The following is a 15,178-nucleotide window of genomic DNA, read 5'->3' as shown; positions in this document are numbered from 1 at the left end:
GCCGGTGTGTGGGGGCTGGCTGGGGCAGGCAGGAGCGTGGATCTGATGTCGGATAGCTGCCGTTTACTCTGTTTTGATCTGTTAATGTTAGGTGTCTTTAGCAAAGGTGAGACCCAGAAGCAGACAGGAGGCTGTAGCTGGATGCATGGAGTGTTTATTGTAACACAGACAAAGTCAGAGTAGGAGGGGGTGTTCACGGGGAAGCCACGCTCCGGGGCGCCGCAGAGCTGGCAGTCCTGTCGGCACTCGGAGGAGCGCCGGGTGGGTGGAGCTGGAGCGGATTGAGTGGATTGAGCAGTGCTGCTCAGTTTGTCTTTGGAAAAAAAAAAAAAAAAAGCAGAGGAGAAGACATAGGCTACCTATGTATTTTTGATTCAATAAAAACTACATGAAATTGATTGTGTATCCATCTCTTATAGCCATAGACGGATTATCATGACCACGGGCCTACACACGCAAATTGTGCGCACGTAAAGGCTGTTACATTATTACATTGAATGTAATAATGTCCGCAAACGTAATAAACCTTAAACACCTACTAATACTACTGATCGTGCGTGCAAAATCCAGCTGCTGACCCTCCGCTCCGCTGTCACACAACGGATCCCCCGTCCGCGCTCCCTCTCTTATAATTGTTTGCCCGAAAAATAATTTCCATGAAGAAAACATCGCCTGACATTTAAATTTTAATTCCCATTGACAATACAAATCTCAAAAAATCTGGATGTACTGCTCATTTGTAAACACAACACTTATCAGTCTATAGGCAAGAATATAAAGGTTTATTAATTCAATTCATTTCAAATTCGCTTTATTGGCATGAATGCCACAACAACAACACTGCTCCAAGCACCAAGAACCACGAAAATACCTAGCACAGTACCATTATACTTGCTGTGTGTGTGTTTATGTGAAATAATAATAATAATAACTTGAACATTATCACAATTAAGTTATCAATCTGCGATGTGAAGAAAATGCAAACATTACAGACTTCTAACCATTTTCTAAAAGTGTCTGTATTTTAATTGAGAATAGTTTTTTATATAAATTACACAAGAGGAAAAGAAAATGTGATTTGTTTTACCTATTTCAGCCATAAGCGGTCATATTGACCGCACATCATTTCGCGGGATGTCATACATTGTCTCTCTTGTCTCTAACTTTGTTAGCGGTCTCCAGCTGTGCAACGTAACGCAACTTTATATGAGGAAGGACTAACACTAATAGCCTAATTGATTGTTATTTCTTCCACTTACAGAACTGTTTACGACTCGAAACAATGTTATTATATATGACGTTTCTGACCAAATGTCGCGGCTTCAAATGCATCAAATTCCCACATCCAGTTACGCAGGCAGCTGTCCAGGGTGCTGAACCAGGTGACAGACAAAGGCTGCACTCTGCGTTCTGATGTTTGCTGGGCAGATCTGTCCCCCTTGGTTTCTCATCCACTCTGTTGTGGGAGATCTCCCACAGAGCAAAAGAAATACACAATTTTTCTCTCTCGGCTGAACTCTGGCTTGAGCCCACTTCACCCAGGCGCGAGCCTGCAGCCCCCGCTCCTGCTGACAACAGACCGGGGGAGAAAACAGACATTCCTTTGCTCAGAACCCATATCAGGCTGTGTCTGAATATGTCCGAAGATCGGTATAACGCATTGGAGCAATTTTCATACAATTTCGGATATTTAGCATGATAAAATAATTTCAATTCAACACAGCCATTTGTCCAGCTGAAGCATAATGAGCGTTATGTCAATAAGATGAAGTAGGCTTGTTTTGCGGTTAATCAGCCACATGATCCGTTTTAACCCACAAAATAAAAAAGGATAAATGTGCAGCCTCCGTTTCCTTTCTGATTGTGTCCGTTCGGAATGGGGGGTTTTCGGAATGGAGGGGTTTCCCCAATAGACTTTTCGGAATAGCGGGGTCTTTGAAAAAAAGGGAAACCCCGCCATTACGATGAATTGAAGTCTATGTTCGGAACAGCAGGGTTTCGGAAAGGCGGGGCTCCAGGCTATAAAGCGGCCGGTGATTTTGTGACCCGCTGCAGGTGCGTGGGGTGTGGGAGAGAGAGAGACATTATAGCACTTTGTAGAGGGAGCTTTATAAAGTTCACTCCATTGACTTGTATTAGTTCACGGGGCTGAGCTGCCACATCCAATATGGGGGCGACGTCGACGTACGGTCCAGCTGATAACCTTCAGTTTATTACCGGGAATACTGACTGTAAAGTACCGTGTGTGTTTCATGGGTCTGACTGTGAGTCTGCAGTCTGACCCACCATCACTGCCAGCAGCTCTTCAGAGCGGCTTCATTATGATCACCGTAAATGTTAGAGAATTTCGCACTGGAAAAAAAATGTGCGGCTGATTTAACCAAGCAAACGCGAACCATGGCTGGCTTGACCGCAGTACAGAACTGGACATGGTGGTGATTTCCCCGCTGTTTCTGAAAACATGTACCACAGTCTATGCTACCAACACAGCCTTCACACTCTCCTCTTGTCCCTTCTCTTGCTCCAGTGTCGAATAAGCACACCGCCGCCCCCTAACGTAGATGCGTAGCACGGTCGGTCAGACTGGGGGCTGAAGAAGAAGAGAGGCCGCTGACGTCACTCTCCTGCGCCGCTTGGGATTGCGAATTCAAATTGAATTTTGGACCTTTTTTTGCGGGGGGAGGGCTTCAAAACTAAAAAGCAGTTTTCTTTGTCTTTGTGTAACAAAATGAGCAGTTTTGAAGAAGAAAATGAAAATGCAATCTGGATGATTTATTACTAATTTTATTTATGAGTCAAAAATGCAGCTCTGACTTTGAAATGAGAAAGCATTTCGGCTAATGCATTTTAATTTTCAAATTTGACATTTCAAATTGAATTTTGGTACCTATTTGCTGGGTCATCTTTTGAAAATTGTATCTTAAATGTCCTTTTCCTTATCATTTGAATTAAGTTACATAATAAGCAGTCTTGAAGAAGAAAATGAAAATGCAATTTGGATGATTTATTACTAATTTTATTTATGAGTCAAAAAATGCAGCTTTGACTTTGAAATGAAAAAGCATTTCTGCTAATGCATTTTAATTTTCAAATTTGACATTTCAAATTGAATTTTGGTACCTATTTGCTGGGCCATCTTTTGAATATTAAATCTTAAATGTCCTTTTCTTTATCATTTGAATTAAGTTACAAAATGAGCAGTCTTGAAGAAGAAAATGAATTTGCAATTTGGATGATTTATTACTAATTTTATTTATGAGTCAAAAAATGCAGCTACATTCTTAAAATGAAAAAGCATTTCTGTAAATGCATTTTAATTTGAATTATGGTACAAATTTGCTTCCATACCAGTGGGCCACAACCTGGTCTTTGAGTAATCACTGTCCTAGACATTTTCTTTTTGAATCTGCTTGTTATTTTCATAATGCATCATTTGGTCCGTAAAATGTCAAAATTGATTTCTTCATATTGCTTCTTTTGTCGAATTGATTGAATGATCGAATGATTCTTCATCAAAAGCAGCAAATCTTTACACATAAAAAAATAAATAAATCAGCAAATGTTTGACAGTTCTGCTTGAAAAATAATTGAAATAATTAATTCAACTAATGATTAATTCAAGCTCTACATATAGTTAAATGCATACAAGATAACCGCAAGATACAAGGATAGAAAGGTAATTATGTATAAGCTATGCAAGATATGATGCTCATTGGCATATTTTCTGTGTCTCTTCCAGGCCACCACCCTGCTGACCATGGACAAATACTCCATGCAGGATGTGCAAAACATCCACAACACCTGCTTTAAGCTCAACTCCCTGCAGCTCCACGCACTCATGACCAACTACCATTGTGCTCCGGACGAGCCTTACATCCCGCCTGTAAGACGAATGCACAAAATCCAGAATTTTAAACATCTGCAACATCATTTCTAACATAGATTGTGAGCCTGTCAACGTTGTCTGACGTGTGCTGTGTGTGTTTGTGTACAGGAGCTGATAGACCACGTGGTGGCAGTGGCAGAGAACACAGCAGATGAGCTGGCGAGGAGTGATGGCAGAGAGGTCCAGCTGGAGGAGGATCCAGACCTGCAGCTGCCCTTCCTCCTTCCTGAGGACGGCTACTCCTGCGATGTGGTGCGCAGCCTCCCCAACGGCCTGCAGGACTTCCTGGAGCCGCTGCTGCAGAGAGGTAAAGACACCTGGACCAAGACCCACATTTTGGAATGACAAGAAATTATCTAGAAAAGGAATACATTTTTTTAAATGCAATTTAGTGGCTTGACAGGTGATCCTGCAGCCTGTGCAGAATCTTTCATTATTAATATCACTCAATAAAAGTACGATTGAGTGTTTTAAAAAAAAAATATATATATATTTTCGGGGTCAAGTTGACGATGTTTAGAGTTCATCCATTCAAAGATAGTTTTCTAACATGACTTAAGATGTTTGACCTTTCCTGTGCAGGGTGATTTATATTCAGAGTTTGACACTAGCAAAGAAGAAGGAACAGATTGATTGGTTATTTTAAAGCTTTTTGTTGTGAAAGCATTATCGTTAGCAGTATTTGTATATGTCTTAAAACAGGTTGGGGAGGGCTCTTTACCACCTCTAAATAGTAACAAATGTATGAAGATTTCGTGGCTGAAGCTTCTGTGTCATCTGAGCTCCATCAGCATTTAGTTCTTTTCAAATTTGCTACTTTTATTTCCAAAAGATTGGACGTGGAGTGTTGTTTGTAGACTTAATGTTTAGTTTACCACATGATTATTTCAGGGGAAATGAAAGAGAAGTTCCCTCTCTTTAGAAGTTTGTGTTTTTATGCACAGAATTTAGATTTATGACTATGAAAATTGTACTGTAAAATGAATGCCTATGCTCCACCAGGTTTTTGTAGGTTGGTACCCCACCCCCGCTCGCCTGGTACCTGGACCGTCCACTTTGAAGGAGCCGACTGTGACAGCCACTTCTCTGCTGCTGACAATACTGAGATGGTAGGACATTAACACACAGACACACTCTAACTCTCTAGACCCCCATGTCTGTCTGTGTGCATGCGTGCGTGCGCGCGTGTGTGCGTGCGTGTGTGTGCGAGCATGTTGAGAAATGCTGACTCACAGAAGCTGTGGAGACCAAAGTGTACAGTAGAACTGACAGATGAGACAGCAGAGAACAAGGACACAAATTCTTGGAGCCACAAAAGAGGCCGCAGAGTCTTTGAACGCAGCAGAGTAACTTAAGGACATGCCTTGCTTTATCCTCCATGCTGCAATGAGATCTGATTGAAATCTGCTGCTGTTGCTGTTCAATGTTGTTAATGAATGCATTAAAATACCATCATACCTTTGAATAGGTGAAAGGAAACAACTGGTGGTCTACAAATACCTCTATATAAAGTCCTACAGAAATGAGTGAGTCAGATTTAAATTTTAAGTGTTGCATTTAAGACAAAAAATTGAACAATATTACAAAAATATAAATAATAATGAAAAGCATATTAGTAGTATATTAAAAAAGAAAGGTTTTGGTAATGTTTTAAAATATAGCCTTAAGTAGCCAGTATATTATGGATTACATAAACTAATGGTCTCCATCAACATTATATAAGATCCTTTTAGTTGCCCCTGTTGACCCATTTCTGGCTGAGCCTTCTCCCCAGCGTACTGGTTAATTCAGGTGTAAATTATACTGGATTTACTGGGTTTAAGGGAGATTGTACAGGAACTCCAGAAAAGTGGATCAGTTTTCAGGTGAATTTACGACTGAAAAAGGTAAAATTCCTGAACAGAAGCTGAGCTGTGACGATGTGATGACACCACTGACATAGTTTGACTATTTTTAGAAAAGTTTAAAGCTGGAAGCTTTGATTTGTGTGTGTGTGTGTGTGTGTGTGAAACAGAGACGCCTGCATTATGTCGAGGCTACAGTCATGTAATAGCAGAGCAGAGATAAACAGACCAATTACAGAGGAAGTGGCTGTGTGTGTTTGTGTGTGTGTGTGTCTGTGTTTTGTGTGTGTGTGTGTGTGTGTGTGTATGTATTGCATTGAAAAGAGGTCTGTCATTTACTGCTCCAGGCTCACTAACTAACTTCTGCAGTGTGATTGGTGTTGATTAAATTGTGTGTGTGTGTTTGCGTGTTCGCTGCTGTGTGTATGTGACTGTTGTTATGAAAAGTAAATTGCCCCTTCTGAAGTCACTGTAATCACTGCCTTCATACTGTGAGACCACACACACACACACACACACACACACACACACACACACACACACACACACGTGTACAAACACACACTCTGATTGATGGTGTGTGTTCATGCAGGCTGGAAGGGGCGGGGCTTGTGGAGCTCATTGAAGTCTGGCAGCTACAGTTCTGCTCTGTTTCCTCTTCAGCACAGTTGATGTGAGGGAGTTTGTTTACATGTTTTTCCACATCATTGATATTACATACAGAACATTAAGAATTTTTACATTAGTTACTGAAATTATCTTAAACAAATTCTTTGTTTCAAAAAGAAAGTTGGAATTTTAGCTAAACGACTGTTTGTGCAGGTATAGGTTTATGGTATTTTTGGAGAAGTCTCTGGATTATGAAATACTTTTGAAATACATTCTGCAGGTTTCAGTGGTTCAGTTCATGTGCATTTTCTTTGCCTACTACTTGTCGTCCTCAATTACTGAGAGGGAATTTCTTTTTTCTTTTTTTTTCTTTAGAATTATCTGCTGTAGACATAATTCTTCAAACTTATTTCTAGTTTACAGGGTTTTTACAAAGTCTTGAAAGTTTGGAAAATTCTTATTTTGAACTGTTTACTCTTATTGTTTTCAAGGTAATAAATATGCTTGAATTTGAATGTACTTCCCAAGAAAAGCTTGACTTTCAACATAATCTAGTGTTTCAACACAATCATTTGTGTAAATCAAAAATCTTTAAATACTTGAAATGAAACAACCATCGTTGTATCTATTTGTTTTTTAGCATCGAAATTTGCGCACTTCACATGATCCCCATCAAAATAAAGTTGGCACAATGCCAGAGTTTATAACCGTCGATACAGTAATAGTATAGAACCTCTTTTAATTCAACAGCCAAAATGGGGTAATGTTTTCTTCAGTTCTTCACTGAACACATGCAAGCACATCTATAGTAATGTTAAAGGGGCAGTATGTAGTTTTGGAGAAGAAACAGTTTTCTCACAGCTATTTAGGTTAACTACCATTTAAGTCCTGTAATTATATACATTTTTGAACAACCCCTCAAGCTGGGTGGTTATTGACACTGAGTGAGGGAGGTTGAAATGTATGTATTTGCTATTTGGGCAACTTGCTGGTGGCATTTGAGTTATTTTTTTCAAAGCAAACAACCCTCATTTACTATATTTTCATACAGTGATAAATGTAAAGGTTGTCACATTAACTTAAGCGATATGCCAAAGATTTGATCTTTGAAAAGTGCACAAGACAGGCTCTCAATTCAATCTAACCAGCTCATGGTGGTTGTCTTTTCTTGTACCGTTCCCCTGCAGACTTAAAACTGACTTGCAGACATAAAGTCTAAAAATGTCCACATCCGTAAGTAGACCTACTTTAATGCAACAGAAATGAAGTTGTCGCTGAAGGCATAAATCTGCTTTACCATACAGTAAAAGCCTTACATAAGTTGGCCTGTAGAAAGCTTTAACAAAAGCTCAAAGGAGAAGTTCACATTTTTCAACTTTCTTAAAACAATACAGTACTGAATTTCCCATGTGGACTTTAAGGCAGTTATTGTATGCAGTAGGACCTTCAATTTTGCTCCCCAACACTTACAAAGAGATGGATTATTGAAGACATTTTTAATGTTTATATGCTCACACCAGTGTTGTTTTAACATAGACTTGAAAAATGTGGCCCTTTTTTCTTTAACTACATCTCAGCAAGTGATGTTCCTACTGACTTATTTCGGACTTGAAGACCTGTTCAAAAGTTAGAAAGAAGAAAAAGCTCAAAATTGAGAAGTAATTATTAGTTACCCCAAGCCTCTTCTTGTGTATTACCGTTTTCATATCGAATACCATATATACCAATATTTCTGTGAGGCCAATATCAGGAGATTATATAAAATATCCAATATACTAGTTGGACTTAAATAATTGATTAGTTGATTAAATGAAAATGAGTTGCAAGCCCAATTCCAGCTTCTTGAATGTGAGGATTTGGGAAATTGTGATGAGAGTTTTTCACGAGTTTTGACATTTTATAGACTGAAAGACTGTTTGAATAATAGTGAAAATAATCAGCAGAATAATCAATAATGTAGATAATCCTTAGTTGCAGGCCTAGCCACACAAGATTTCGGCCTAAATAACATACAGAAGATTTTGAAGAATCTGGTCAAGCATTTGGTAACTACATTTAGCACTTTTGCGTTTTGCGTTCTCGTTGTCAAAGTCTGAGAGCTGGGATGTCTTTGTCGTGTAGCTGTAGCGTGGTCATTACGGTTGTATTGCAGTTGTTGTGCGGCCGTTTTGTTTGGTTCTGGGTGTTCCTACACATTACAGAATAATCAGCTCACTCCCTCTGCATTTACAAAAGACTGCTGCCCGGTCCAGCCACACACAGCTGCACACACTCAGGTCAGATGCACACACACAAAAATACACATTACGGTGCACACATACTTTTGTCCAAGTCTGACACAAGCTTATTTATTTTGGAGTTTCCTTTGTCAGGATATTTTTTCATGCTGTGGGAAACCTTGGTAGCTCGCTCTCCTTCTTTGTTTCTGTCCATCTCCCCACCCAGTCACCCAGCCCTGCTCCAATGAGGCCTGCTCTCTGTATGTATATATATGTGTGTGTGCGTGTGTGTGTGTGGGGGGGAGCCATGATGTGGTTTTCATTCTTGACTTGATTCCAGCGACCACAGGTTCCTCTGTGGTCTTCCCCTTTCCCCGTTATTCCTCCTTCATTCCTTCCCTCCCTTTTCTCATCCCTCCCTCTTTTTACTCCAGCGTCTCGTTTTTCTCCGTAAAGTCTCAGAGGCGCTCGGAGGGAAACGCACCAGAGGACGTTTGCTGTCAAAGACATATCTAAGAGGTTTCATCCTCACTCACAGTTTGTCCTTCCTGTCCTTCTCTCTTTTCAGCCAATGAGGAAAGAGCCGGAGGTTGTCACAGTCACCCTGAAGAAGCACAATGGCATGGGCCTCAGCATCGTGGCTGCCAAGGTAAGAAATGTCACCTGGATGGAAGTGTGAGTGTGTGAGGAGTTGAATCCAATCTGTTGCAGATCTCAGATTTCTCTGAGCTTGAGCAAGAACTTTTTTTTTTTTTATAAGAAAACTTCTCTTTCAAGGCAGAAGTCATATATTTTTTAAAGGTTTTCATGGGAAGGATTGGCACAAATTTGACAGGAAATCCAAAAATAACTTGGATGTTTTTATCTCTGCTGTCGAGATGGAGTTGGTTGGATTCGTGTGCTTGTGCGTGTGTGCGCGTGTGTGTGGGTGGGTGTGTGTGTGTGTGTGTGTGTGTGTGTGTGTGTGTGTGTGAAGCTGAGCGACACAGTGCTGACAGTAAAGGCTGCTGTTTTAAATAGACTGCTTTCATTGTTGAGTCTGACAGCAGTGCAGAGACTAAACAGTGACACTGCACAGAAAGCTCTGGATGACTCCGGGACAAAAACGCGGTCGTTGTAGTTTGCTGTTAGAGGAGAGTGGGTGTGGAGGGTGGGGCTGTGGCTCACTCTGCTCATGTTTATTTGATCCCACACCTCTGATGTATGATACGTCTCACCGATTTATTCCAGTGTTAAACAAAAGTACACAGCGTCGCCAAAAGGGAGACATTATATCATAGCTGCCCATGTTGGCTGCAAACTTGGCAAACATACCCAACTGCTTTTGCTTTCAAAAAAAAAAAACAAAAAACGTTTTATGCTTATTGTAGCTGATTAACTGAATGGCCCAGAGGAATAGAGATGAATAGGATTTAGATTGCAATTAGATTGGGTGTTGACATGCACATCCAAAATGAGCAGGTGCTCATTCGAAAGTGAGCAAAACAAAACAAAACAAAAAATAAATATTTCACACACTACAGGGATCAAACATCACATATCTTTATCAGACTGATGCCATGTGCAAGCTGTTTTTTGTTTCAACTTCTACTTCTCAGAGTCCAAGACACTAGAGAAAGTGCTGTTTAAATCAGGCGTCACAAATTACTGAGAAAACAACTTGGTACTTATTAGTGTCCAAGAAGTTGGCATGTAAACAGTGGAGGCATCTGCTGGGTAAAATCAGTATTGCTTGACACATATTTATTGACTGCAGATAGCACTGCAAGGATTTAAATTTTCAAGGCCTTATAGAACAAATTGATGTCTGGTATGATGTGCAGAAATTGCTAACAAGCTAATCATTTAAAAAGTCATAATATTGAATACAAGATAGGCCTTGGCAACCAATTACTACGTTTATTAATTAAAGGTGCATTTGTTTACAGGCTTTTAAACAGAAATGGAGTCCTTGACACAAGGAGTAGCAGTTTGCAGGAGCCTAAAAGAGGTTTTACGGTACTTTAATGCTGTTTGTTTACATTAGTTTCTGAAAACATAAGAGCATTTCATGCGAGAACAAAAATGGCACATTGCTAATCTAAAAGTTAAAGAATATAGGACTATAAAACCAAAACTGTTTCTAAAAAGTTACGTAATGCACCTTTGATATGTCATTTATTTTCTCAATCAAGCAGTTTTTCTATACAAAACGGAACGATCTCCCAAGGTGACTTCAAATCAGATGTTCTAAAACACAAAAAATATTCTTCAGCTCTACTTCAAACTTGCCAGCTAGAAATGCAAAATTCTATATTAGACACATAGAACATGACAAAATACATTTACATATAAGAAAAAAGATTATGTTAAGCCGACTAAAACTTAAAAAAAACGTTGTCGATCATGTGAGAGAAAAGCATAAAGCCTTGATAAATTCAGCCGTCATCGTCCAACACATTCACCAGCTGTTTAAACAGTATTTCCATCATCACCCTCCAATTTTATATGAAAGGCTGATCATTAGCTTACTCATCCTGTGCCTTTAACAGTTTAATTAAATCATGAAAGATAAATCATAGTTGCCCTGGATCTCCTCAAAACAACCACAAAAGCTCCAGTTGCTAATACAGACTGCCTGTTAAATTTTATTCAAAACAAAGCCAGAACAAGGACATGTTATGTTATGCACCTCAGAGACACCGTGATGTCTTGAATTTCTTGTATTTTAAAATGGTAAGGAAAAGTGCAGCACAGTTGGATGTCCTCTTTGACTCACAAATTTCCTGTTTGGGGGGAAACCCTGCACTTACAAGGCAGATGGTTGTGTAATTTTAAATACGGTCTCTCTATCAACAAATGCACCCTCACTTATCATGGAACACTTTTCTGCTTCTGCTTTTCGTCAATGAATGGATAGGTTTGGGTTCAACTGATTGTTGTTGAGTTTTGTTATTGGATGAAGATGATGTGTCTTTTTTTGTTGTTTTGTAACCTGTGTTGGATGTGACTTCCTAAATGATGATATAAGTTAAGTTGGCTTTGAATTTGTGCTGTTGGTGAAACATAAGGACCCTTTCTCTCTTTATTTAGAGTAGAGTGAGTCTTGCTGAAGGCGAGAGCTTTCCTGTGTGTGTGTGTGTGTGTGTGTGTGTGTGTGTGTGTGTGTGTGTGAGTGTGTTTGTAGCGGGAAGGAAGAACCTAGTGAGGAAACCTCCTCGCTCTGTTTATTTTCAAAGCTGTGTGGACGAATGAGGAGGAGCGATAAATGTGTGGGATGGGAAGGCAGGTAGAGAGAATTTTGTCAAACAGCTGCTTGAGTTCTCGGTAAACTGGGCTGAGCTCTGTCCTGTTATGTAACTCAATGTGTGTGAGTGTGCGTGTTATTTGCCTGGTGGAGCAGCAGCAGCGCTCCACCTCAGTCTGGCCAGCCGGCGTCCCAGCCGATACTTCACCTCTGGATGGCCGCCTGGATTCTCTGTTTCTTAACAAACATGCTGCAATTAGGAACTCGTGGAGGAATTTTTCTGCACTTGGGAACTGCTTTTTTTTAATCACTTGTACTGGAATTTATACAGCTTTTTAACATTTTATGGGAGGTTTTTGTTAATTCGAACTATTTTAAAATGACCTGCGTTCCTTTTTGCCACACACATATGAATTCACACTGAGATTTTGTCTCACATTTCCAGCCGTAAATAGTGATTTTAAACGTTCAGCTGGATGGATTACTCCCTGCAGGTGTAACTGGGAGGTTTCGGACTTGTCTGTGCATGTAAGCAGGTTGAATTGTCTCTTGGATAAAAAGAGGTGTGCGCATTTTAGCCTGGCGTGTCCCAGTCTGGACGTCCCTGTGTGAACTGGTCTGGATAACGCTGAGGAAGCAACTGCAACATGTGGTTTTCTGTGGTGGGCAGGAAAGAACAGGTAGAGTGCTCTAATAATAGTGTGGACAGTTGAATGTGTTGAAAACAAAGAAAGTCTTATTATTATAATGCATTTTCTTGTCCCAAGTTTGTCGATCATCTGCTCTTTTTGGTTTAAGTTTTGAATGAACTTTATACAAAGAGTAATTTGATATGTGTGTGCACATGCAAGCGAGATAAAAAATTATGTTTGTTCTGTTCACTCGTTTCTCAGAAGAACACATGATTTAGCGCTGCGACTCCTAACGCACTTTGAGGGTGAATAAAGAAGTTTTCAGCTGCATGTTGAAATTTGAACACGTTGTGAATGATAGTTGACCAGAGTAGATTTACTGTGTGCCCTGCAGTGTGATGGCCTCCTGGTTGGCCACTTATTTGCTTTCAGGGCTGTCCTGCTAATGGTTAAACTAAGGTACACACATGAGGTACAGATGATAAAAAGACACGTACATTTTGGGCAAAGTGCTCAGTAAGGTCAAGCCATATCATTATATGTTAGTGGAATCATCTTTTTAAGAAAAATGATGTAAACTAGGCTTTTTTGCAGTATAATTGATTCATTTTAAACTGGTTGTGCATTTTAGCATGCTCACTACAGTAGGAGCTCTCCAACACCAAACATAGACACAATGTAAAAACTGTTATTTCTTCATGTTCTGTTGATAATTTTAGTTAGTCTTCTAAATATCTTGAGCTAAAATTCTTTAATCTAGTGAGGCTGCAAAAATATGCATTGAATGAATAATATTTTTTTCATCAGTCTCCATTTCTTAGCTTCGAGGCATAGTTATAAACGTTTTAGCTAACATCTGATGTTTTTTGGAATGACGTTGCTCATAATTAAGGAGCGAAAACTCAATGAAAATAGTGTTTGACGCACACAAGTAAAACCAGTTTGTCAAGCAGCTGTTGGAGTGATTGGTCTGTAACCACATATTAAATATTTCATCATATATTTAGTTTTTGCTCGAACGACAAAGAAAAAATATTATATCATATGCCCCTTTCATCCATGATAATATCAGATTAATAATGCAAACAACCATATAATGCATATACTGTATTAACCTCATATTGTTCAAAGTCCTTTGTATCTCTCTGTGGAGGAGTTTGATGAGTGTTGAACCAGATTTGTGTCCTTTTTAAAATACCATTACTCAAACCCACATATGTGTGGTTAATGGTGATGTGTTCCTCATCCCCCAACTTCTCTCCACACAGCTGGGAAACTCTCCTCCTCCTCTTCCTCCTCCTCCATTGCTGCGTGGCTGTGTTGGTGTGTTCACTCATTTATCTGTCACAGTAAAGAACAGAACATTCTCTCTGTTCAGAATAAATACAACTGAGATTAATTTGCACTGTGTTACAGATTTCAGAGTGACACGGCAATGTTTGATCCAAGAGTTAACTTCATACCAAACTCCATACGGAAACTTTTTTGTTGGTCTGCTTTGGTTTCTAGGAAATTATCTCACCTCATAGAGCAGCATTTAGCATTTATATGATGTTTATAATATCTTAAATTAAGAGAAGGAGAATTAAGCAGTGACCCTATCATTTTGTAAAGGTCTAAAGTAATTGTTCAGACTTGTTTTGTGCAGCTGTGTGAAATTCCTGAAATCTTAAAGGGAGTTGTGTGTTGCTTATGTAATCATGTCCAAAATAGGAGCCAGAGTTTTGAGCTTGAAGTACCGAGACATGAATGAAGTTTTCATCCTGTCTGAACCCAAAAAGCTGCATTTGGTCTGTTTGTTTCCACAGCGTGTTTGAAGTATTGATTGTGTGTGTGTGTGTGTGTGTGTGTGTGTGTGTGTGTGTGTGTGTGTGTGTGTGTGTGTGTGTGTGTTTGTTTGTAGCTGAGCGAATGGAACTACAAGTGGAACAATAGTACGAGAGGGTTACCCACTGTGAGGGCTGGAACAATGGGAGGATGTACCGCACACACACATGCACTCACTTTCCTGTAACGCTTTGTGCAGGAGGTGTTTACAAGTTACTGCATCTCGGGGCTTATTATAACTGTATACCTTTGTGCTGAATGAAAGATTTTTAAAGAAGAACTGACATATACTTGCAGGACGGAGAGGTTGTTCTGTGCTTAGTAGGTGAACCATTTCCTGTCTTAAGGAGCAGCTTCCACATCGTCCAAAAGTATGTCACCAGTTGCTTTGTCATGATGAAAAGCCAACAGATCATCTCTGGTGGTCTGAGGTTATCAGAGGACACTGATACTTCACGTCTGATGAAACAGTTGATGGACCTTGAGGTTCGCTTGTTAAGTAATCACTTGGCAAACAATGGATTCATCTTTATCCCCTGAATCTAAACTTCTGTGTCTCTGTGATTCAGAGATTTGTTGGTTTCTGATGAAAATGGATTTACAGATGGAGGAAACCTCCCCAAGTGTATTTTTGACCTGTGGGAAAAATCGTATTTTCCTAGATTATAGTTCCCTCTTTCTATTTCCATGCACACTCACTGGCATGGAGCGTAAACATGCTGCGCAGAATCCTTGCAAGAATACACACATTTACAAGCAGTACTGTGTTAAACTGTTTTCAGATTTGATGGGAAAAGGAACCAAAAATGTACTCTACTAAGCAGCAGGCAGTACATACTTATTATCTGTTGCCTTTATATGACAATAAATAACTTTTTGCAACAATAATATCAATGCTCCTTGCAATGTCATGCAATTGGTTGAGAAAATAGTGT

At 39.6% G+C, this 15,178-nt stretch overlaps 1 protein-coding gene across 13 annotated transcripts in view; it reads left to right on the top strand.

Moving 5' to 3' along the window:
* Nucleotides 1-15,178, top strand: part of afdna (afadin, adherens junction formation factor a) — a 114,652-nt gene that overhangs the window by 64,366 nt on the left and 35,108 nt on the right. For all 13 annotated transcript variants that reach the window (XR_003982495.1, XM_030405998.1, XM_030406006.1 and 10 more), the window contains 4 exons: nucleotides 3,740-3,883; nucleotides 3,995-4,193; nucleotides 4,889-4,995; nucleotides 9,127-9,207. Coding sequence is in view for 12 of the 13 variants with exons in the window: in XM_030405998.1 (XP_030261858.1) it covers nucleotides 3,740-3,883; nucleotides 3,995-4,193; nucleotides 4,889-4,995; nucleotides 9,127-9,207 (531 nt within the window). In the remaining variant the exon portion in view is untranslated. The remainder of the gene's footprint in view (nucleotides 1-3,739; nucleotides 3,884-3,994; nucleotides 4,194-4,888; nucleotides 4,996-9,126; nucleotides 9,208-15,178) is intronic.

The sequence above is a fragment of the Sparus aurata genome, chromosome 22, assembly GCF_900880675.1.
Source record: "Sparus aurata chromosome 22, fSpaAur1.1, whole genome shotgun sequence".
NCBI lineage: Eukaryota > Metazoa > Chordata > Actinopteri > Spariformes > Sparidae > Sparus > Sparus aurata.
This window is presented reverse-complemented; position numbering and strand designations above follow the sequence as displayed.